Below are 25,186 nucleotides of genomic sequence, written 5' to 3' on the forward strand. Positions count from 1 at the left end.
GAATTTCTGGAATTGACCTCAACCCTGCTATTTTATGATTACCTGTTTTCTAAGTATATATACATGTTGTATCAATGTACATCTCAATATAGTCTTTGGACATCGTTTTTGAATGGACGATATGATATCTGTAAATGGAAGTCATTATACTGTCCTAATTAGTTGATTCATATAAGAATGTATGTACTGTATGTATTTATAATATGGACAAAGTACTGCTGACCCCTTCAAGTGTTGAGTCCCCTTGACATGATGGCAAGCACTCTAAAACAAACATATTCTTATAGCATGTCATGGTTTGTGTATGACGTCCTAATAAAACATAGATGGCATGCAAAGGGTCAATGCTGTTATTTTATCACAATGACATCACGTCTTGAATTCTGGATTTGTATTTAGATTGTGGGTAATATTACCCACAATGCACATTAGGTTCAGGCCATAGAGCTAGATGGGGGTTTCATCTTTGTATCTGGACCATTACAGCATCTGTGACAGCATGGGCAGCGCAATTGAGGCAATATCCATTTTGAAGTAGTCAATTTTCTTCTTCACGATTGGCGGATCCCTCCTGATGACCCGGGTGAGACATGATTCGAACAAGGTCACCAGGAGGGTTCAGCCACCCAGTTGACTACATTAAAATGGTGGAAGCCCTCACTGGCGCTGCAAATGCTAATACAACATTTTGACCACCAGAGGACTCTATAATTCTATATGGTTCAGGCATTATCATATTTCTATTTTCTTTGTTTTACAAGCAGTTACTTTTTCAAATACCTACAAAGACAAAAGTATTGCAAGTAATTGGATATTGAAAATCAACAGGGGTTGATTTAATATATAGCCCGTCATGAGCCTATTGTTGTTGCATTTAGATGTAATGTGGGACATCTTATCATCCTGAATAAACATATGCATTTTTGAGGTCAGGTAAACTGTATATAAGATGTTTGTTAATGGACATTTGTGCTGTAAATAAAACAATAATTATGTTAAACTGTGTTCTTGTTTGTTCTTACTAATAATATTTATTGTTATTTGTAGAATTTACTTCAAGGTACAAAAAGCTGGTCAACATCAACATGACAAGAGTCCATTTCAGTGCAGTTTTTTTTCTCCACACAAAATACATTCCAATAATTTTCAATAAATGGCTTGACAAGGAATAAACATTTATTGAAAATTAAGTTTTCTGAAGTTTTAATGAAAATAAAGAATAAATGACAATTGTTGTTTTGAGTGGTTCAAAAGTGCCCAAGTAACACTTAAAAGTTTTGGGTGAAAAATACTTTAATGTTATCAATAAAGCTAAGATCCATAACTACCACTTAATTTTTGAAAAGTACATTTTCCCATGAGTTCCCTTGAGAAAAAGAACTAGAGCTTTATTAAGAAAAGTAAACACGATACACCCACATACTAACTAGAATATCAAAGAGTGCAACCACAACCATGACCAGCAGCCAATGTATCACTCTACTTCAGACTGTTAAACACATTCTTTAGTGCAGTGGTCTCCAACCTTTTCTAGCATGAGAGCTACCGTACTTCAAAACTATTTTTTACTTTCAAATAGGCACATTCTTCTCTTCACCTCTCTTCCCCGGGTCCTTGTTGTGCATTATGTGTTTTCTTGTAAAATAATGGTTAATAAACAACTTTGTTGTATTATGTTTTTTACTCTTAACATTACAATTATTCATAGAAAAATAACTAAAATTGATGTTCTGAGTACATGTCGATGCTTAAATCACATCAGACGACCAATTTTGAGGTCTGGAAAAAAACCATACATTTTTATTTTTGAGTGTAATTCCCCTTTAATTGCGCATTTAGAAAGAGAGGAATGTGTGAGTCTATCAATGTCTATTTTAGGCCTACTTCTGCAGCACGTCATAGCAGAGTAATGATACTAATAATCATTATATATTTCTGTCAGGTAGGCAGAATGTTTTTGGGGAAAGTCTCTGTGTACCCACAAGACGGTTATCATTACTAGCATCGCTAACAAGTTACATACAGAGTGACAGACACATTTGTGAACCATACAGACAGAAGTGCAATATTGCTTGAAATTAATTTCTAGATATTGTGTTATATTTAGCTTTTTAAGCCAATAGTGGCTAACCAGGGGTGGGATAATGTCAATGTGGCTTTGATTGGATGGTTGCCAGGAGCTTTATGTTTATGACAGTTTGTAATGGAACACATAAAAAAAATCCACGTACTTTCAGAATTACTTGGCGACCTACTCATAGGTGGGCTGCGAGTTACTGCTAGCTCGCGATCTACAGTACCTGTCGGAGACCTCTGCTTTACTGCCATTAAAACATTTCCATATCATCCATTGTATTCACACTCAAAAAAGAAACTGTAATTTAATAGGCAAGCAGGCATATTCTAACATAATGTATGATTTTTACTATGCACAGGGCAGAAGAGCTGAATAGAAATAAAGCTTTATCTGATAGATTTGGTTAAGCTTAAAACACCTTAAACACCGATGCTCCGACGCCGACGACCAACCCTAACTTCACCTGCACCTGGAAAGAAAACAAGGGAATGAAAAACAGTTGCTGAGCTGCATGTGATTTTGTTTCACAAAAAAATCCCAAATGGTGCAAGCAAAGTGAGATGTTTACCTTTCTCTCCCTTCTCTCCTTTGTATCCATCCTGACCATGTAGCCCCTGCAGTCCTGGAGGGCCTGGGCGACCCATCTCGCCTGCAGATAGAAATACCACACTCCTGTTATGTCCTAGTGTCAATCCCTGCTGGAAATGTAATTCAACAGTATGACCCTGTAGTATGACTACTGTACCTCTGTCTCCTTTGGGTCCGAGGTACCCCCTGTCTCCTTTCGGTCCAGTATTCCCTGGGGGGCCAACAATGGTGCCGTGGGCTAGAGCAGAGAGTACACGCCATGTCAGAGGACAGGAGGCAAGGTCCCAAAGCTTTTCAGCAAACATTTGCTTGGCAATACTTCTGGGTACCACAATTCAATTCACAACTGTGGACTAGTTAGGATTTAGAAAAAAAAGAGAATTTGCCCCAAATCTTACTTCTAAAGAAGTCCATGAGGTCAGCAGTCACGTTGCCGTAAGCCCCAATGACACGGCTATACCCGGGAGGTCCAGGAGGCCCAGGGGGTCCTGGGAGGCCTTGGGTCTCCCAGGAGCCTCCTCGCTGGTGACTCTCAGACAGGAAGTCCTGCAGTAAGCCCTGGTCTGGAGGAGCAGAGGATAGACTGTTTATATACTGTCTGTTTCTACCTAAAAGGTCAGCACCGTCTAAGCCACAGTGCAAAGTCAATCAAAGCCTCAAACCCAGTCAAGTCTCAGCACTTATACTGTAGAAGCACACAGTTACAGAGACATACTATTGCTAGTCATTCACTCACTCTTGATGTAGTCTGTCACTCTCAAGGCAACGTTGGAGTAGTCTAGTGGCTCTGTCAACCTCCCAATGTCACTCTGGCGCCGCTCAAGGTCAGAAGAGTAACGTGGGTCACTCTGGGCATAACTCTGACGGTTAGTCTGAACCCCACCAGGTTCTCCAGGGTCTCCTTTGTGACCACGGGGACCCTGAGACCCAGGAGGACCTGGTGGGCCAATGAAGGAGTGCCGTATACTGTCACCTAGGAAATAACACAACAATAGTTAATGTGATGTAGAGTGTCAGGTTAATGTCTATTCCAATGCGTAGGGAAGAGGTCAACACACTGCTGAGGTATGCCTGGAGTTCTGTGCGGATGCTTTCTCGCTGGTAATTTCCGATGTTTCTACTATCTCCATAGGAGACTACTCCGTGAGAGTTCCCTGGGGGCCCCTGAGGTCCTGGGGGGCCGGGTGGGCCTGGAGGACCACTGTACCCAGAACCTGAGATGAGACAGAGACGGATGTCAAACCTTCATGGTCTTTGTCTACTGAACGCAGAAGGATGGAGAACCTCTTTGCTGAACCAGACTCACTTTGGAGGTAATGCTGGACGTCCTCTATCCTTAAACCCCCTGAGGCTGAGCTCCTGTAAGATGACCCTCCTGGGGTACCAGGGGGGCCTGGGGGTCCCGGGATACCTGGAGTACCAGGAAGACCAGGGGCTCCAGCAGAGCGCCCAACCATCGCACGGAATTGTGAATCTTAGAAAGCGGGAGAGTAGGAAGAAGACAAAGAGTAAGCAGTAAATCAAACGTGCTTAGATGATCATAAACACAAGATACCTCTGTAAACCCCAGAGGGTGAGGTCTTACTTTGCAGGAGTGCGGAGATGTCAGTAACACCGTTGGAGGAGCCAGGTAGCCCTGGAGGCCCGGTTGCACCCGGAGGTCCAGGCTGCCCACCACCGATCCCGCGCTCTATAATAAGAATAAAAAAACACCATCCACAAGGTGAGAGATTGAAGCCTGGCCCATAAGAAACCCAAAGACATTCATGTTACCCATCCTGTGCGTGTGTTTTGCTCCAGTAGCCCCTACTTACCGTTCATGATTCTGAAGACGTAGGTAGCCACTTCCTGTGGGTCGTAGTTTGCCGTACTGCCTCCTCTGGCTGCTGGTCCTGCTGGGCCTGGAGGTCCGGGTGGGCCCATTACGTATCGCCGTACATCATCCCCTGAACCAATCAGTCAATCAATCAACTGTAAGTATTTCTACATTTTTTTGTGAACCATACAGCCATATGGTTTTTCTTTTTGTACATTCTAGACACATGTTACATACATGGCACTTTTTTTTACAGTAGTTACAAAGTAGAAATTACATAGTATACATTATATATTGTGTTTTCAGTCATAACTATCAACAGTAAGTTGCTATGGATAAGAGTCTGCTGAATGACCATGTAAGTACTCACTCTGTAGCATGACAATGAGGTCGTTGACAGACATTGAGCCAGAACTAGAGCCAGAGGACCCAGGAGGTCCTGGGGGGCCTGGAGGACCCTGAGCACCACCGCCAAAGCCTGATCCTGAACCTGAGACAAGACAATACAATCATTAGGCTGCTTCCACTCTTCCACAGAACTACACAATTGGACAGGAAAGGATCTTACGCTGCAGATAAGCGATGACACGAGAAGATATGTCCTCTACAGAACTAGAGGATCCAGAGGATCCAGGGGCTCCTGGGGGTCCAGGGAGGCCACGGGGGCCAGGAAGACCAGAGGACATACTCCTAGCATTAACTGCAAAGGACAACCAGCACAGGTTAATCTAAATAGAGTATAAGGCAGCTCTGTCACTATATTTCATGTGGGAATTATTACTTCATGACTTAGTGTTCAATGCGCCTTAGAATAAGACTCTTACTTTGGAGATAGTCGTTGACATACTGACGCAGATCAGGAGGAGCGGAGGCTATGCCTGGAATGCCTGGGTGTCCGGGAGGACCCGGTGGACCAGGAGGACCTGGGAACCCTGGGCTGGCCGCCACAGTGCCTGTCAAAAATTAGATAATTAGATACAATAGTCTTTATTTAATGAAAGTATCTGCATTCATGATATGGTCAGTTATTTAAAGTTGAGCACATTGCTTCAAAAATTGTTGTTAAGTATGTCTTGATGATCTAAGTTTGTCTAATGTTGTGGGTAGAATATTGACAGCAGGTATAAGATGAGTGTTTACCTCTTGCAGAGCCAGGAAGACCAGGAGAACCGGGAATTCCAGGTTCGCCTTGGAAATGTGGAGAATAAGACAACTAGTTATTTCAAAGACTGAGTCTAGACCTGCTACTTTTACAGGTACCCCAACCTTCAGAAGCTAAGTGTATTTTGTTCCTAATTAAGATTCCCAAGTGTTGGTAGTTTACCTTTCCGTCCCTCTGGTCCAGGATTCCCTGGAGTCCCTGGGGGCCCAGGTGGCCCCTGTGTTCCACCGTATGATGATGCTGTGTGGAACAAAAGAGCAAAGCAATTAATCAGAAATCTTTTGTTCTACTGTACATACTTTTAGACTTCTGCCCGTTAACAATGTTTTGACTATGGTCTATAGCAGTGGTTATCAAACCTCTCCTCTGGGCACCCCACACGTTCCATGTATTTGATCTATTCCAGAGCTTGCCCCCCCCCCCGATTCAACTTGTCCACTTGTCATCAAGCCCGTGACTAGGTGAATTAGGTGAGCTAATTTAGAGATGAGCTAGTCTGTGCGTCCCAGAGGAGAGGTTTGAGAACCACTAGACCAGTGGTTGACTATGGTGGGCTACAATAAATTCTCATTACTGGATCAATAACCTTCTGTATCAGAGTTGGTCATGTTTTTTTTTCAATCACTGTTGGCTTAGCCTTGAGTTGGACCAAGATAAGCTCACCTCTTTCAGAGCCTCCTCCTGGTCTTCCTGGGCTCCCTGGTAGACCAGGCTGGCCTGAATCTCCTACAAGGGAACATGGGACACAGGGATGAAGGACAGAGGATTAATGTTTGCAATGGGAACAACCAATGTGGATATAGATAAGTAGTTCATTCTGTTATATGAACGATTTCCACCAAATGTAGCTTTTTAGATTGTAGGGGGACAGACCACGTACCTTGGTATCCTCTTGGTCCTGGTGTACCTGAAGTAAGAATGTTTTTTAAATACTTTTAGATGAATATCATAGGACTAGGAGATTACGTTTGGGATGATAAACAGAGCCAGTTAAGAGTATACTGTCATTATGCATCTGTAATGCCTCTGAAGGGCAGGTGAAAGGTGTCTGAAAGGCCTACCAGGTGATCCTTTTGGCCCAGATGGCCCGGGAGGTCCAGGGGGTCCAGAGAAGAATGTTCCTGAAAGAATTATAGTGACAAGCACAGCATTACAATGCAGCCAAAAAAAGTTATACAGAAATCTTGGGTCACTTCTTTAACTCGATTGCGTTATGGGATTTTATTTAGTTTGGTCATGTAAGTCATGTAGTTACGCACCTGAATTGGGTACAAAGCTTCCTGACTCTCCTTTCTCTCCTCTAGGACCAGGTCTGCCATATCCTGAGAGGCAGAAGCACCAGGAAAATCATACGATGACATCAAGACTCAAAGTTTAGCAAAATCAAATAAAAAAATATATCAGTAACTTGTGTATTGTTGATATTCATTCTTAACATGGACACACTTCTCACAGGCTTACCTGGCTCTCCTGGGGGACCAGCTGGTCCTGGGAGTCCTGGTCTTGAGTCACCTGCACGTCCAGGGGCTCCAGGGGGTCCAGGGGGACCAGGGGGACCTGGTTGTGCAGCAGCACTGAACTGTCCTGAATGAGGACATCAAGAAGAACCATGAGGTTGCACAAGCATCTGACTGCTTTATCCGCAACGTTATGCTTCACTGTGTTGGACTTGAGCGATACTTTTCCATGTGTGCATGCGTGGGCAATAAGGCAATAAGCATTGCTCGAGTCCACAAAATGTTGATTTGGTTGAAAAAATATGAACTTATCCTTTAATTAAGTTATAAGCATCATTGTAATGAGTACTCACTCTCAGCTCTGGATGAGCTGACGGTTTCACTGGTTTTCACCGAGATACCTGCCTCTCCCTGGAGTCCCTGGAGTCCCTGAATACCCATCTCACCCTTCAGCCCTCTCTCACCTTTAGGACCTGGGGAAATAAGCATACATACAGTATGTCCAGGACTCTTGGCCAGAAAATAGATAGCATGTGTAAGACCAATACTTTAGCTATCCACAGATCCATAGGTTATCTGACTTACCAGACTGGCCAGGAAGACCAGCAGGGCCAATGGGGCCTGAGGAGATTGAATAGTTGTATTACAAAACACTGCTGTGTTATACATGTCATTCATATTGACCAAAACAACATAGGTTTACAGCTAGTTAAACTACGTACCGTAGAAACTACATGGTATCACCATTACAACTTTGTTATGTTGTAGTGGTAACAAACCACAGTGCTACAAAGCTAAACAGGAAGTCTATGTCTGACCTGATAACCCTGGGGGTCCGGCTTGACCGGGTGGTCCGGGGCTTCCTGGGGGGCCGGGGATGGCCACAGAACTGGATCCCCCTGAGGAATCACCACAAGCAGTTTTAGGTACACACTGACAGTCATACAGATGTATAGCTACTGTAAACGCATCACCGCTGTTATGCAATAGTCAACCGGTTACCTGCATTGATGATTCTTCCTGGTTCTCCTGCCTCACCTAAAAGAAAGTTACACAGTCATCACAATATCAAAGTTAAGAGCCCTCCATCTTCTAAAAACAACGTATAGGAGTCAGCTGCTTTACCCTTGGCTCCTGGTTGTCCAGGGTTCCCTGGTATTCCTACAGTGGGAAGAACACTTTAGAGGAAAACTGATGACAACAGTGATGAAAAGACTTCACTTGAGCTTGTCGTCATAATTCTGTTATTACACTAAATCCCAACTGCAACAACATACCTGGTGGCCCTTGAAGCCCAGGGGTTCCTATAGGGAGAAAGATCAGTTAAGATACATTTCAATCTTCTCTTTCAAGTGGATACAATGTGATCATTTTCTGTAGAAAAGTCAAACCAGGATGAACAGGAATGTAAATAAGAGAGGTGTTCAGGGAATATTGAGCGTGACACAGTAGCTTACCTGGTAGGGCTGAGTCCCCTGCAGGCCCAGATGGACCTCTGATCCCTGGTAACCCAGTAGGACCGTGATCACCTGAGGATGACATCATCATTATATAGGCCTATTGTACATAACACTTGACGTATTGTTTCCTGTCTTTTTACATAGAACATATTATTCCCTCTACCTCTTTGGCCTTTGTCGCCATCAATTCCAGGAGTTCCTGTTTGAGAATTAAATAAATGTATTAAACCACGTTAAGCTCTAGAATGAGTTTGGGGAGAATGGTAGAGAATCAAAGCACAGCCAGCCACTCACCTGCAGATCCTTTGGGTCCTTTCTCTCCGGCTGGTCCTGGCAAGCCTGATAGTCCTGGGTCACCTGAGGGAAAAGACATTTGATTGGAATACAGTACTGTCAATGCCACATGCTGCATCATGGGTCATTTAAATACTGAATATGTATGTTGCTTGGGATGAAAGTGCCTTTCGTATATCTATATCAGCCAGCTACACACCTGAGGCACCACGAGGTCCTTTCTCACCATGGTCACCTATTATAAAAAATAAAGGTTACTACTTAGCTACTGTATATCATATGGAAAATATCTCTTAGCGGCAGTGGAGGCTGGTGGGAGGAGCTATACAAGGACAGGCTCATTGTAATGGCTGAAATGGAGTGAATGGAATGGAGTCAAACATGTGGTTTCCATATGTTTGATGACCTTTACGTCTTTATTGAAGACTCATCTCTTCAGTAGGTCCTATGATTGAGTGTAGTCTGTCCAAGGGGTGTGAAGGTGAACGAAAAGGCACTGGAGCAACGAACGATACTTGCTGTCTCTGCCTGGCCAGTTCCCCTCTCTCCGCTGGGATTCTCTGCCTCTAACCCTATCACGGGGGCTGAGTCACTGGCTTACTGGTGCTCTTCCATGCCGTCCCTAGGAGGGGTGCGTCACTTGAGTGGGTTGAGTCTCTGACGTGATCTTCCTTTCCGGGTTGGCGCCCCCCTCGGGTTCGTGCCGTGGGGGAGCTCTTCATGGGCTATACTCGGCCTTGTCTCAGGGTAGTAAGTTGGTGGTTGAAAATATCCCTCTAGTGGTGTGGGGGCCGTGCTTTGGAAAAGTGAGTTGGGTTATATCCTGCCTGGTTGGCCCTGTCCGGGGGTATAGTCGGACGGGGCCACAGTGTCTCCCGACCCCTCCTGTCTCAGCCTCCAGTAATTATGCTGCAATAGTTTATGTGTCGGGGGGCTAGGGTCAGTCTGTTATATCTGGAGTATTTCTCCTGTCTTATCCGGTGTCCTGTGTGAATTTAAGTATGCTCCCTCTAATTCTCTCTCTCTTTCTCTCTTTCTCTCTCTCTTTCTCTTTCTCTTTCTCTTCTCTCTGAGGACCTGAGCCCTAGGACCATGCTTCAGGACTACCTGGCCTGATGACTCCTTGCTGTCCCCAGTCCACCTGGTCGTGCTGCTGCTCCAGTTTCAACTGTTCTTCTTGGAACCCTAACCTGTTCACCGGACGTGCTACCTTGTCCCGGTTCTGCTGTTTTCAACTCTCTCTCTACCGCACCTGCTGTCTCTAACTCTGAATGATCAGCATTGCTTGCTGTTTGGGGTTTTAGGCTGGGTTTCTGTATAGCACTTCGTGACATCGGCTGATGTAAAAAGGGCTTACTAAATACATTTGATTGATTGAAATTTTGATTGATGCATTTGACACGGTTTAATGAATTCCATTCCAGCCATTACATTGAGCCCATCCACCTATAGCTCCTCCCACTAGCCTACACTGCTTAGCGGTCATGGATAGATCAATGTTTTCCACTGCCTAAAAGTAAAACAGCACAATAGATTGTGTCTCTATATTAACACATAATTTCCAAGACATACCTTTGATTCCCTGAAATCCAGCAGGACCCCTCTCCCCTGTAGCAGAGCAAATGCATTATTGAACAGTTCAATACTCGTATTCATAAATTCAATCAATGATCACTGGATCAATTAGCCCCACATAATGTAAGGACATACTGTACCCTTCGGGCCAGGTAGTCCTGATTCTCCACGGAAGCCTTGAGATCCTGGTTGGCCTAGAAGCATATACACAGAACAAGGTTTAAACCTTTCACTGAATGTGCTGTGGAATAATTCCAAAAGGTCAACGCACACTTAATTCAGACTTTCATGTAGGCTACTCAGAGTTTATATCTCAAGTTAGGATTTAGCCCTAAATGAATGAAGGAGACTGACCAGGGGTACCAGGAGTCCCCGGAACACCCCCCGAGCCTGGAACAGAGATTTAGAAAGGAGATTAGGACAGAACTGACATCAACTGAAACCTGATAGAGTGTATGCAATACCGTTCATTTTGAAATACACTTCAGAAGCACAATGTTGTATAGCCACCCTCAGTTTGACATTGGTAGTATACTGTAAAAAAGACAACTTAACCAATTGCTTAATCAGCGTTATTCTGTGAGTTGAGGGGGACTTCAAAACAGTGGAAGCTGCTGAGGGGAGAGCGGCTCAAAATAATGGCTGGAACGGAGCAAATGGAATGGCATCAAACAGCTGGAAACCATGTGTTTGATGTATTGGATACCATTCCACTAATTTCGCTCCAGTCATTACCACCAGCCCGTTCTCCCCAATTAAGGTGCCACCAACAACCTGTGCTTCAAAAGGACAAGACTCAAGCTAATGTGTTTAAGTTTGTTTACTCAACAAACTCTGCTCGAAGTGAGCTGAATATGAAAAAGCTTATTGAGTAAAATTACAAATTCTTCCTTTGGAAGGCAACGCTGTAAAAAAAACATTCTTGACCAATGGCTTAATCAGCGTTGTTATGTGAGTTGAGTGGATATCAAAAGGACAAGAAATTGAGCTAATATGTTAAAGTTTGTTTAATCAACAAACTGATCGACGTGAGCTGAATTTGAACAAATTACAAGAATTACTAAATGATTTTTGCTCAAAACCACAAAAAAACACGCCCATCATTATCATATTTCCCAGCATACTCTATTGCAGGTTGGTTTTCAGAATTGCTTGTTTCAATACCTGTGTTTTTGCATGTACATTGATTGGTTGATTAATCTTATCTTATGCTACACAAACATAAACACATACATTTTTCTAAACTAATACAATCTGTTAGTAGTTGCAGTTTATATTAATCTTCTGAATGCAGGTTGAGGGTGATTAAAAGTTCCATATGTTGGATATCCTCACGCTGGCTGGATTCCAATAGGAATAACCCATCACTTTGTAAGCCAGCATAATGTGACTTGCGGGTTTGATGTGGACTGTAAAAGAGTTTCGGACCACTGTGTTAGGTGGGTCAATTCAACGTCTATTCCACGTTGGTTCAACGTAATTTCATTGAAATGATGTGGAAACAACGTTGATTCAACCAGTGTGTGCCCAGTGGATAGGATCTCAAAAAAAGACCTTATGATATACACTTACTATACCAAACATTAGGAACGCCTTCCTAATATTAAGTTGCACCCCCCCGACCCCACCTTTTGCCCTCAGAACAGCATCCATTTGTCGGGGCATGGACTCTACAAGGTGTCGAAAGCGTTCCACAGGGATGCTGGCCCATGTTGACTCCAATGCTTTCCACAGTTGTGTTAAGTTGCTGGATGTCCTTTGGGTGGTGGACCATTCTTGATACACACGGGAAACTGTTGAGCGTGAAAAACCCAGCATAGTTGCAGTTGACACAAACCGGTGCGTCTGACAACTGCTACCATACCCCGTTCAAAGCCCCTTGCATTTAGTCTCTTGCCCATTCACCCTCTGAATGGCACACATACACATTCCATGTTTTAATTGTCTCAGGGCTGTAAAATCCTTCTTTAACCTGTCCCCTCCCCTTCATCTACACTGATCGAAGTGGTTTTAACAAGTGACATCAATAAGGGATCATAGCTTTCACCTGGATTCACCTGGTCAGTCTATGTCATGGTCAGTCTATAGTCAGTGTATGTAATGTATTGTCATATATTTTGCACTGGGAAATATGCAAATAAGTTTGAATAAATTCTCAAGTTGAATTGTATGTTCACTCATCCTAAAATTCTAAGTTGAGTGAACATACAATTCAACTTGAGAATGTATGTTGGTTCAGCTATATGCCCAGATGTTAAGCCAACTCGCAATCCTTTTGCCGCTAGTTGCCTTAGATTGATTAAATTATACATTGAATCAATCTTTTTTTTTACAATGTAGAGCACATCTGTCAAACTCATTCCACGGAGGGCCGAGAATCTGTGTTTTTTTTCTCCTCCCTTGTACTTGATTGATGAATTAAGGTCACTAATTAGTAAAGAACTCCCATCACCTAGTTGTCTAGGTCTTAAATGAAAGGAAAAAGCAAAAACTCACAGACCCTACTGTAGGTCTTCCATGAAATGAGTTTGACACCCCTGGTCTAGAGTGAAGCACTACTGTGTTTATGATCCTCTCTGAGACACACAGTCCCACTCATAGCCCTACCTTTGGGCCCAGCCGGGCCGACTGGACCAGCAGGACCAAGAGATCCTGATTCACCAGGAGAACCTGTGAGAACAAACCCAAATTGATGATCATTTAACAATTTTGTACCTGGAAAGTGGACCATGTGAGTATGCAGTCTATATAAATTAGGAAAATCTAAATTCACACCCTACCTTTATCCCCCTTCTCTCCAAACCCTGAGGGTCCTGGCTCCCCTCTGGGCCCTCCAGGCCCCTCTCGGCCCCTGAGCCCTTGTGGCCCCTCAGCTCCATGGTCACCTACACACACATGCACACACACATGCACATGTATAAGCATACACATAGTTTGACTTGTAACCCACTTGTTTTAATGGGTCCATATTAGCTTATTGATAAAAGCTGGTTACAAAATGAATCAATAATAATAATAATGAAAATAAAGTGTTAACGTTATTGTACCTTGACTTCCTTTTTGTCCTTTGGGTCCTTCGTGTCCTGGATGACCAATGGCACCTGGAAGACCTGAAGTCAAAGGTGAGAGGTCAAAAATGAGTGACATAAGTACCAAGTTATTCTTAAAAGTTATACAGTACTGTCAATTAAACTAGTACTGAAGCAGCATAATGGTAACCTCCACATCATACCCCTTGTCCTTACCTGGCAGTCCTGGGAAACCATTGTCACCTGAAACAAAGAAAATAAAGTTTACACACTTGGTGACAGCAAACTTCAAATTAAAGTACAATAAATACATTTCTTTATATAAGTCTTAAAAAAACAAACCTTTAGTTCCATGATTCCCTGCATCGCCTGAAGCAAAGTAAACAGAATACATGAAACAAAGCAGAAAGAGCATTGAGACAGAATAACTCCTTAAAGTATCGGTGTAGAGACATAATTCTTTGAATATCCTTGGATTACACAATTGTCTCCATTGTTTGTACTCGCAAAATACACATACTGACAATATTTTCACAAGAGATCTTACCTTTAGTTCCCGCCTCTCCTCTGTCCCCTTTCATTGAAGAGGGAAGAAGGGCTGTGAAACAAAATAACAAAATAAGCACAAATAGGGGGAAAAAATGAATGCTCAGGGAATTCAGTAAATATTTAATGTACATATACCATAAATGGTGAATGTATTTCTTATGTTCGAGTTCTAGTCATGTTCATGTGTGTACAATACCTCTGAATGACTGAGACTGCATCTCAGCTCTCAGTAGTTGCTGGATAGTCCTCTGGAGGGCAGCATTGTCCGTGTGCCCGGCGATGCCAGTGCCCGTGCCAGTGCCCATCCCCATGCCCAGGCTGGTATCCAGGTTCAGGGTGTTGTCGGAGCGGGCCGCGCCCCCAGGGTCCATGTAGGTGCCAGACTGGAGGTTGTGGATGTCGTTATTGGAGGCTGACAGGCGGCTGGTGTGAGCAGCGGTGGAAGTGGACTCCAGAGCTGCCACTCGAGACTTCAGATTTCTCACGTCCTCCGCTGTGGAGGGACACAGAGTGTGAGAAATGTTTCTAGAGGTAAAGATGATTGTAGTTCACTATGTTCGGTATCTACATGTTTTGACTATATTGTGTGCATTGGTCCTAGTTACATCTTAATTATACAGATGTAGGATCTTAATTTAATCACTCTTTTGTTGCAGAGAGCTTCGTGATTTACATAAATTCACTGAAAACCCGCACAAACACACGGTTTTATTACAGGTTTTTTCAATTGCTAATATGCATTGGTCAAAACTGAAGTCACATTGTCAAAACTCTTCACACAGTCAGCGAAAAAGGAGTGTATGTGGACCAAACTGTGAATCATTTTTCATTGCTTTCACACAAAATTCCTTCAATGACCACATTCTCCGAAATCCATGAACTCTTTTCTCATTCATACACCACCACCTGCAAAACTATATATTCACAGCACATTTTCAAATGATAACACACTGTTTCCAAAACTGTTAAAAACACATTCAAAACAGAATGATGGCAAATGTCGCGCAGTTCTGCAGTAAACATATAAACATATAGAAAATCACAGCAGAATAGTTAATCATTCCAAACACAGCTGATTGCAATTTTAGCTGAAAGCCTACCCAAGTGTCTTGTTTTTAGTCTCGTTACCAAACAGACAGAAGAGGATGGGTTCGGAATGATTTAGTTTGGAAACATGAATCAAGGAAGACGGGTTGGTGGGGAAAGAAGAGTGGCAGGGAGAGGGAGAATACGTGGAGGACAAAGGAGAGGAAGACCAAGAGCAGTGGTCTCTGATGAGATAAGGGCCACAATTATTGACCATGTTGTAAACCAGGGTCTCTCTTTCAGAGGCCGGTTTAAGGATGCAACCAAATCGTCAGCGTTCAACAGTTGCATCAAGAGTATGAATTTTCCAGCAAAAACAACAGGTGAGATGTGCATCCTTCAATGATAATTGAACTACATATTACAGTACAATACAGTATGTTCACATTTCTACATGTACTTACATTTAGAAATATATTGATTGTTTTGTGTTTTTCAGTAAGATCCAAAGGTTGCCTCCCACAGGAGGGAGAGGCAGAATATTCTCAGATGGGCAGGAAATGTCCATTGTTAATGGTAATTGGCAACAATGCAATAAAACAACGGGAAATTCGGGACAGAGTGCTGGCAGACTAGATCATTTTTGGGAATGTGAATATGGTCAGCACAACGACAATTGCCAGAGTCCTAGAGAAACATAAAATAAGAATGAAGCAGTAGTTCACTGTACCCGTTGAGAGAAACGGTGAACGTGTGAAAGAACTATCAATATGTCCAGGTAAGATGTCGGTTCAATAACCAAACAGGGTACATACACAGCTATTCATAATGTCAAGTACTGTAAAACTGTGGATTTACTGTATTTTAGAGAGTAATGGAGATGGAAGCTAGGCAAACTGCATATACATTCATCTTTGTGGATGAAGCTGGATTCAACCTGGCAAAAACACACCACAGGGGAAGAAATGTGACTGCACAGAGAGAAACCGCAGATGTCCCAGGCCAGAGAGGTGCTAACATCACAATGTGTGCAGCACTGTCCAATGATGGTTTGCTTTTACACAAACCACTCACTGGCCCCTACGATACAGAGGCTGATTTATTTTCTGGATGACCTGTATAATCGACTTGTGCCCAGCGAAGGAGAGAGGGGCAAGAAACTCCCCTACCTTCGTTGTTGTGTGGGATAATGTGGCATTCCACCACTCTGCTGTAGTCACAGACTGGTTTGCTGCACATCCCAGGATGTCAGTACTATTCCTGCCTCCATACTCCCCCTTCCTAAACCCCATAGAGGAGCTTTTCTCTGCTTGGAGGTGGAAGGTTAATGACCACCATTCACATGACCAGATGTCCTTACTGGAGGCCATGAATGTGGGGTGTGGAGGGACTTCTCCTGAAGACTGCCAGGGTTGGATTAGACATTCCAGAATGATACTTTCCATGATGCATCGCCAGAGAAGACATAAGATGTAATGTTGATGAGAACTTGTGACCAAATGCAGGAGAGAGGGAGAACTAGAACCCTCACAGTACTGTACAGTATGAGTGATTATACTGTACATGTTGATGAGAACTAGAACCCTCACAGTACTGTACAGTATGAGTGATTATACTAGACATGTTGATGAGAACTAGAACCCTCACAGTACTGTACAGTATGAGTGATTATACTGTACATGTTGATGAGAACTAGAACCCTCACAGTACTGTACAGTATGAGTGATTATACTATACATGTTGATGAGAACTAGAACCCTCACAGTACTGTACAGTATGAGTGATTATACTATACATGTTGATGAGAACTAGAACCCTCACAGTACTGTACAGTATGAGTGATTATACTACACATGTTGTTTTTGTTTGTAATTATTATTGCAGCCCTGGAATTTCAGGAATAATTTTTTTGTATCAACTTTTTATTTTTCACAAGTAAATTACTATGTGTAAAGATATAGAAAAATATAGGCTATTGAAACAAATTGCTGCATTTCTGATTAATTATTGTTACATATACTTAAGTACAGTCAATAAAGTGAAAGATGCTATTTTATTCCAAAGTCAAATACTGATTTATGTGACAAATCATTCAAACTTCAAAGAGTTAGTCATGTATGTAATGCTCCCTGTTAGTGTTTTTAAGGTCAGTGTGTTATGAGTGACAATGTATGCTTTCTGAGTGAGAATTGTTTTGAAAAAGTGGCTTCAGTATTGACCGATGCTTGTTAGCAATTGAAAAAAACTGTAACAGTATTGCACTTTTAATGTAGCCTACTTTTGTTCAGCTAATAGCCTAATCAAACGTTCAAATCCTGTTGCTGCAGGATTATTTTACTATGACCATACTGGTCAAATTAGGATCCTACATCTGTAGGTCATAAGGTCAGAAACTCTTGTCCCTAAGCATGACTGACCCAGGGCAATGAGTCCGAAGAGCAGGCCCAGGAGCAGCAGGGAGAGCAGGAGCAGTCCTAGCAGCCACTTCCACCAGGAACAGCAGGAGTCCTCACACCCACAACAGCCCCCACCTCGTCCTCCGCTGCTGTAGTAGTCCCCCTCTTTTTGGATCTCTGACAGGGAGCGGGAATAGAGAATATGATGGATGGGTTATGGATGAAGTGTGAGATACAAATGGCCAACTACTGATATATTTAAATCACAAATACCTGCATATGTTGCTTTGTCTTTTGTTGACACTAGGGGTGATCCATCTAAGGGATAAAATGGTGATGTATCAGCAGCATTCTCTGCACTGTGTGTGTGGACGTTTTTAACTAGCTATACTTGTGGGGACCAGAAGTTCCTACAAGAATAGTAAAGAAACAATTTGACCAACTGGGGACGTTTTTACATTTCTAGGGGGTTTAGGGTTAAGGTTAGAATTTGTGTTAGGGTTAGAATTAAGTTGAAGGTTAAGAGCTAGAGTTCGTTTTAGGATTAGGGTTAGGAGCTTGGGTTAGGCTTAGGGTTAGGTTTTCAGGTGTGTGTGTGTGTGTGTGTGTGTGTGTGTGTGTGCGTGCGTGCATGCGTGTGTGCATGTGTGTGTGTGTGTGTGTGTGTGTGTGCACATATAAACATGGTGCTTACAGTATGAATTGGAATCAGACTTCAGAAGGACTGGTGCAGTCTCACTATAGCTGGACACCATCTTCTCCTTCTTTAGAGAATCACCAGACAGTGAACCTGTGATAACATACACATAAGTTAATATCACATCAACATTAAAAAGCAGTGAATACTCCGATATTGAAGGAGCTGTCTTACCCCCAACACTGCGAACACTGCTAGTGAAGTGTTTTCCACTGTCTTTAGTCAGGGTGAGCACCTCAGTATCTCTCTTGACTGGAACATTCTCCTTCTGCAGCACAAGGTACTTTAAGTCTTTCCTGTATGCGTCATCAGTGTGAGACCTCAAAGCGGACACTATTGAGAAACACAAATAGTCCTTTAAAAACATAAGTTGCCATAAACATGGTTCTCTAATTCAGTATGACGAAATCTATACATTAAGTTCAGCAATCCTCTAAACTCTAGACTTACTTGCAGAGGTTGACACTCCTGTGCTGACGAGACCACCACCATTCGATATGTTCTTCTGCACTCCATATCCTGCCGGCCCCCCCCCACACACACGCACACACACACACACACACACACACACACACACACACACACACACACACACACACACACACACACACACACACACACACACACACACACACACACACACACAGTGTTAATTACATGAGTGTCTAAGTCTGTTAAAATGTATACTCTCTATAGGATGAGGAGGTTCTACTATCATACCTGTCAAAGTGCCTGAATGTGCGTTAACTCCACTGGTGGTGAGGACACTACTGGACATGGGCGCCAAGTTATTCTGGAATCCATACACTGCAGCAGTAACAGACAACACACAGAATTATACTCAAAGCTGTGAGGCTTTATGTCGAAACAGAACATTTGCTTTACATTTTCTGAAACATGAGAGAATGCACTAGAAGAGAGCTTGCTTAACTGTGAGGTGAAGATATACACCAAAAACAATTTACTGAGTTCAGACGAACCAATAAGAATCATGAAAAACATACAGTATGTAGCACCCAATATAGCTAAGTGGGGGCGCTGTTCTGAAGGCAGTGTCTTATTGGATATAATTGAATTGGATCCAAATTTGGTTGCCCTAACTTTCCCAGTCCATCATCCAGAGTGCTGCTCAGTGCTCTCATTGGTTGTCTCACCTGACAAGGAGGAGGGTGAGGTGGTGTTGAGCAGGGAGGACCCCAAGCCTGGAGACATGTTGTTTGTGTTGCTATGGTAACCATACGCGCTGCTGCTGTTGCCAGTGGCAGAGGAGATGGGCAGCGTGGAGCTAGTCCAGGAGTAGGAAGAAGGTAGGCCAGAGTCCAGGGTAGTGGTCTCATACTGCCCAGAGACTAGAGGGACCAGGGAAGAAAGAGTCTGTAAATTGAGGCTTTTTATATGTCCCAATAGGAGGAGGTAGGGGGACAGCAACAGCAAAAACCATCTCCAGCCATAAATGTATGGTAAACCATGAATAAATATCATCTAACCATCTGACTCTTGATCCTGCAGGTGTGTGTTCTGGTTTAGCATGCTGCAGGTGTGTGTATCTGGTCTGTGTGTGAACTGCGTAGCCTACCTGACTGGGAGGCCTGAGTGATGATCTTGGCCTCGACGGTGGCCTTCCTGGGGACAGGCAGGGTGGAGGAGGTAGAGGAGCGGGTGGGGCTGACACTGTTGGAGCGTCCTCCCTTCACCAGCCTCTTCACATCATCCAGCTCAGTCCCTGTGTGGAAGTCAACTGAGTCAGTACTGCTATTACTGAAATGGTAACCTCCCATCACAACTGATCCACCAGATCAAAATGAATCAACTAAAATGGTGTCCAAATAGCTCTGTCAGATAAAAATTAAACTCCCCATGCTGCTATTCATTGCCAGACAATATCTCAAAAACAACAGCATGACATATATTTGATGAATTGTGCCTAGAAGCCATTTCCCTGAAGACATATCAACTCACATCTGCCAGCACTGGGAGAGGCACTCTGCAGTCTAGCTCTGATTTCACTCTCTGGAATATCAAACACATTATTATTGTTACTGGTGTTTTATAGTCACCTTGTCATTATCAGTATGACAGGGTAAGGGAGGAATAGAGGTGAGTACCGGTAAGCAGAAATAAATAGAAGTATTGGTATACCTCTGCTCTGGCTCCTCCCTATTCTAGTGGCACCTGACCCTGCTGAAAAGAAATACACACATTGATATTATGTAGATTTTCACTACCGGTAAATTGGATTTTATTGAAATGTCAGTGTGATCTCTATAGTCATAATGTAGCTACAATAAATACTCTTATACATCATTCTAAAATGTATTGATATAAAACAGTTACCATAGTCTTTCCGTGTAAACTCGGGGGAGGAGTTGCCACTTGAGCTTCCTGAATGAAAACAGGTCAAGACAGATTAGTCATTTACACTGACACACATTTAGAAGCTGCACATACACGCACGCACGCACACACACACACACACACACACACACACACACACACACACACACACACACACACACACACACACACACACACACAATCAACAGTGTGATCGGCTGGACCCTCCCTTACCGTCGTAGCCTCCTGAGCGACTGGCCATACTCTTCCTTTCCAGGAAGCCAGGGGAGAGACCCCCAGGCGAGGTAGAGCTCTGGGCCCTCCTGGAGCCCCCTGACGAGCTGCTCTTTACCTTTGACCCAGGGCTTCCTCCATACACTCCTCCATAGCCTGAGCCACCCCCACCTCCACTGCCAACACCTCCACCGCCTCCTCCACCTCCCCCACCTCCACCACCTCCCCCTCCACCATCTCCACCACCCTCAGAGTAGTCCCCCATGTAGAACCCTGATGAGGAGCTGGATCCTCCGGCATTGACACCCACAGAAGCTGGAGGGGCAGAGAGCATGGGTTAATCCCCCTAAGTATTTTCAGTCATAGCCTAATGTTCATGTTCCAAATTAAAAATGTACAAATTAACATTTTAAAAGATCTATTCTCACATGAGGAAAAGTTAGTTCCACTGCTGTTCTGGGTTAAAATGTTCTTTTCCAACCACAGGCCTCCAGCATTGCTGGACATAGTCCTGTGCGTACTACTTTTTGATCCACTGCCACCCTCTGGTAGATAAAGAGATACATGGCAAATTCATAGGGGCCACATTCTTAAACAGTTCTTTCAATGTGTTAGAGCAGTCCAACTCTCAGAATTTTCACAAAAACGTAGTGTGAAATGATAATCCAAATTGTACAAAATCTGCATAACCAATACCTTTAATCAAACAATTTAACAGTTTTGAGGGGAATTGAAGAGTACAGAAAACTTACTTGGAGGTAAAGATACCAATCTACTTGTCGAGGTTGTAGTTTCTGTCACAACTGGAGACAAAGAGAAGAAAATCACATACAAATGTGTATTCAATTTATACGATCCTATATCTGTGTGTGATTATCACATTTTACAGTCACAAACAGATACTTGAAAAGGGTCGATTTGGGATTCAGCAGAGGATTTGCAATAACTTTAAGAAGCCACTGGGTGGCACCCTGTATCTACAATATCAACTGTCCAATTCAATCAATTCAAAGAAAAACATTCCACTATTCCTCCCTGGCCTACACCCTTCCCCTAGCAACAACCCCCTCTGTGTTCAGGATCTACCAAATAGGTGCAAGGAACATAGTGATGATGACTTCACCCAGCCCACTAATAGGCTGACTGGAGATAATTGCTTTCATCCAAACATTTCACATCTGTGTATTGAAGGTGGAATTAGAAGGGTTTAATCAGACAGGAATGGAAATGAATATGCAACTGGAAACACAGTAAATCACATGACTAGCAGTTGGTGACTATCATAGATCTCTACTATACAATAGACGTAATAATAAATATCTCAACAAGGTTTACATTAGAACTGTAAGGCAATTCTCACCCTTTCCCCCGGAGCTTCCTCCTGAGTGGTTTCTCTTTCTTGTTGTTAAATCATCCATCCCATGTTATCTGGTGAAGTAAGACCACATTTAGGGAAAATCATATGTCAATAGCATTAGCGTATTAACTGAACTAAAAAGCTTTTAGTTGTGTGGTCTAGAAATTTTTGTTGTTACCATTGTTGTTTTTTTGCTAAAATTAAAGGTTAACAATGAGAATAAACAGCTTAATTTCTTAAACCAGTAAAACTCACAGAAATGCAGCACACAAGCCAAATATATGTCTGAACATGTACTGTACTCATTCATTTCATTTTTATATTCCTGAGGGGCTGAAAATCACCTCCCGCAGTCACTCCTTTCATGAAAGCACTTATAGATACAGCTCATTACAAACTAGATCTCAAATAACAAAATCATTGATAGTTTACTAGAGTATTAAGTGCAGATTTAACACAGACTGATAACATTTGTTTTGCTTTTCAAAGGGTTATCAGCTAGCAACTGCAACTAATCATTTTACAGTAGATACTGAAATTTGGCCTGTTTAAAGTTTCCTCTTGGTTTAGTTAACATGCACAGCACAGCATTATCATTCTTACAATATCAATTATAATCACACAAATGGTTCACAGGCCTACTCTGACAAATCATAAGGCATTAAAGCAAAATCAGGGGTAGTCCTGACTGGGCCTCAAACCCGGGTCCAGCGACTGTCAACCCTTAGCCGTTACACCAAGAGAGCCAAACCTCTTGACGAGGTTGCTACAGTAGGTGTTGGGTTAAGGTCACTACATTGTAGAGGACCTGGATTTTCAGATAGGAATTCTCGTGCAGGCATTACATGTTACACAGAGATCATCCATAATTTTTGGAGGGAGTAGCCTAGTTTGGTGATTTACAAGCAGATTCATTAAGCTTTTTGAGCTTCTACTATTTATTTATTTATTTTGTTGCTGTGTGTGTTAGAGGCATTTACACATTTACAGTCAGTGCATGAAATTGAATAGCATAACTACTTAGCCTACCCCAGGAAAAGCCCTCAATTCCCAAAGGAGATTATGTACGCCTGAACAAGCAGCTTTTGAATGGGCCTGAGGCCTGGGGTAAAATAACTTTGCAGTCTTCTTTGAAGATCCAATGGTAACCAAAGAACAAAAAACCCTGGTGCATTGTACTGTTCTGAGAACACAAAGGATCATCCTTTCTAACTGTGGCTCGTCTGAACAAAGGATCATCCTTTCTAACTGTGGCTCGTCTGAACAAAGGATCATCCTTTCTTACTGTGGCTCGTCTCTGTACCACACCCACATCTATAGAATGTGTTGGAGACTTTGGGCGTTTTGAAAATCAGTTTCAGACCCCAATCTATAGACCTACAATGATTTAATATAATTTCCATTTCATTAGGTTAGGCTACTGTACACGTAGCTTCAGTTTCTGTGTCCGCACGCTCAACTCCAATTTCCATGGTCAAAACTGAACGTGCTCAAACAGGGACTAGAATATCTGCTATCATTCTAAAATAGGACATAAACACTGCACAAACTGCACATCTCAGAACAAGTTTTTGGTCATTGAATTACATAGCTACATCCCTGTTAGACTGTTAAAGCAATAACATTCATTCTGTATGACTGCTTATTATTAGCCTATGCCCGTGAGATAAAAAGGCTTAGCCTATGTAAAAAAAAAAAACCAAAAAAAAGAATAAGTATTTGTTTAAGCGAGTCTGTCACAATTTTTCAGCTCTTCAATTTCTTCAAAAGAAAAGGCCCTATGCCTCTCATAAATGTATTTGGAACAATGAAAATACAGCAAACCCAGAATTTAGAAAACCTGCAAGTGGGGTCAAACAACAAAAACATTGATCATCATGAAGTGGACGTGTACCTTTACATAGTGTCTTAACCAAGGAACAAGACAACAGACAAAATAGTGCTACAGAAGAAAGTAATACACCAATCTCTAAAATTATAGGTGTCCTAATGCCAAGGTATTTAAAGGTAGTGACGCCTAAAGCCACACAACAATAATTAACCTGCTGTCTTTGTGTCTTGGGGAACTAACTAGCCTACCACCTACCTTACAGTAATTTACAGCAACAAACAACAGCTAAATCAACATTTTTCTCCCAAAAAGTATTTCTGAATTATCAGTGCAATATGCACTTTTAAAACCTGCAAGTTCATCAAACAGTCAAACAACAAAAATATTGATCATCATCAAGTGGACCAGTGGCATACCTTTAGTGCGTGTCAATAGGAGAATCTTCAGTCAACTTCTGAAGAAGATAAATACAATCCACTAAAATAGTCCAACTGATATCCGTCAGGTAGTGAATGTTGTTGATGTTACTGTTGCAGGGTAGTGAAGTGGTTTGTCCTTATACCTGCCTCTTTTTTTTATTTTCTCTCAACTTTCTCAGGCAAGTCATAACAGGGCAGTGGGCTTTTGTCCCAATCCAACCACACCCATCCCCGTTGCTTGGCAGGTAACAGGTAGGCTACCCAGCACGGCTTGAAAGAAACAGTGCCCTCGGGAATGACCAATTAACTTTTCAATCACACTCAAAACATGTGCATACTCGAAGATAGGAGGTTGAGTAGTGTCTAGATATTCTAGAGCCTTTTACTGTTAAAAAGCAAACCAAGCATCTGCTTTTGGATTGTTTTTCTCTTCTTTAGACTGACATTCTACCTATATTACTTTATAATTCTAAATGAACTTTTTCAGACTTATATATACATTTCGCACGCACACGCACGCACGCACGCACACACACACACACACACACACACACACACACACACACACACACACACACACACACACTAACCTCCCATGCCTGAGCAAGACCTAAATTGGCTTATATAGTTATATAGAGCTACTGTGTTTATAATGTTCCATAACCTAGATAGCTATGCTTTGTTGTTGATTAAGAATAGGAAAATAAAAATGTGATAACAAAGGCTCATTGAATTGTGTGTTCTACCAATGTCCATTGAGTCCAATATAACAAGATGGAGCATGTGCAAATGCCTTTTCATTGATTCCTTATTGCTGTGAGGGGGAGGATGGAACAAATGAGGATGTTTCATTAGGAAGGCTGCCCAGGATCCCGGCAGTCACAA

General features: G+C 42.6%; 1 protein-coding gene across 2 annotated transcripts; it reads right to left on the minus strand.

Annotated features, from left to right (window-relative positions):
- Positions 1-1,005: 1,005 nt before the first annotated feature.
- col17a1b (collagen, type XVII, alpha 1b) lies at positions 1,006-24,454 on the minus strand. 2 transcript variants are annotated; one of them, XM_029752691.1, is made up of 55 exons: positions 24,299-24,454; positions 22,055-22,122; positions 21,447-21,497; positions 21,123-21,239; positions 20,695-21,009; positions 20,461-20,508; positions 20,266-20,307; positions 20,086-20,136; positions 19,703-19,849; positions 19,281-19,475; positions 18,847-18,933; positions 18,577-18,645; positions 18,301-18,459; positions 18,124-18,219; positions 17,703-17,747; positions 17,451-17,606; positions 14,204-14,500; positions 14,006-14,056; positions 13,801-13,827; positions 13,675-13,701; positions 13,477-13,539; positions 13,210-13,314; positions 13,037-13,099; positions 10,784-10,819; positions 10,570-10,623; positions 10,427-10,462; positions 9,054-9,089; positions 8,855-8,917; positions 8,724-8,759; positions 8,558-8,629; positions 8,378-8,404; positions 8,226-8,261; positions 8,103-8,138; positions 7,919-7,999; positions 7,686-7,721; positions 7,454-7,573; positions 7,105-7,227; positions 6,903-6,965; positions 6,705-6,764; positions 6,524-6,550; positions 6,307-6,369; positions 5,806-5,883; positions 5,622-5,669; positions 5,306-5,434; positions 5,050-5,181; positions 4,852-4,971; positions 4,480-4,611; positions 4,251-4,355; positions 3,972-4,139; positions 3,724-3,879; positions 3,402-3,638; positions 3,064-3,228; positions 2,823-2,903; positions 2,646-2,726; positions 1,006-2,546 (listed from the first exon to the last, which is right to left on the minus strand). In XM_029752691.1, the coding sequence occupies exons 2-55, from the start codon at positions 22,110-22,112 to the stop codon at positions 2,497-2,499; spliced, it is 4,956 nt and encodes a 1,651-aa protein (XP_029608551.1). In that variant the 5' UTR covers positions 22,113-22,122; positions 24,299-24,454; the 3' UTR covers positions 1,006-2,496. The 2 variants fall into 2 exon arrangements, with proteins under 2 accessions (XP_029608551.1, XP_029608552.1); XM_029752692.1 differs by lacking the exon at positions 13,801-13,827.
- Between the last annotated feature and the right edge of the window lie 732 nt (positions 24,455-25,186).

The sequence above is a fragment of the Salmo trutta genome, chromosome 5 (genome assembly GCF_901001165.1).
Source record: "Salmo trutta chromosome 5, fSalTru1.1, whole genome shotgun sequence".
Classification (NCBI taxonomy): domain Eukaryota; kingdom Metazoa; phylum Chordata; class Actinopteri; order Salmoniformes; family Salmonidae; genus Salmo; species Salmo trutta.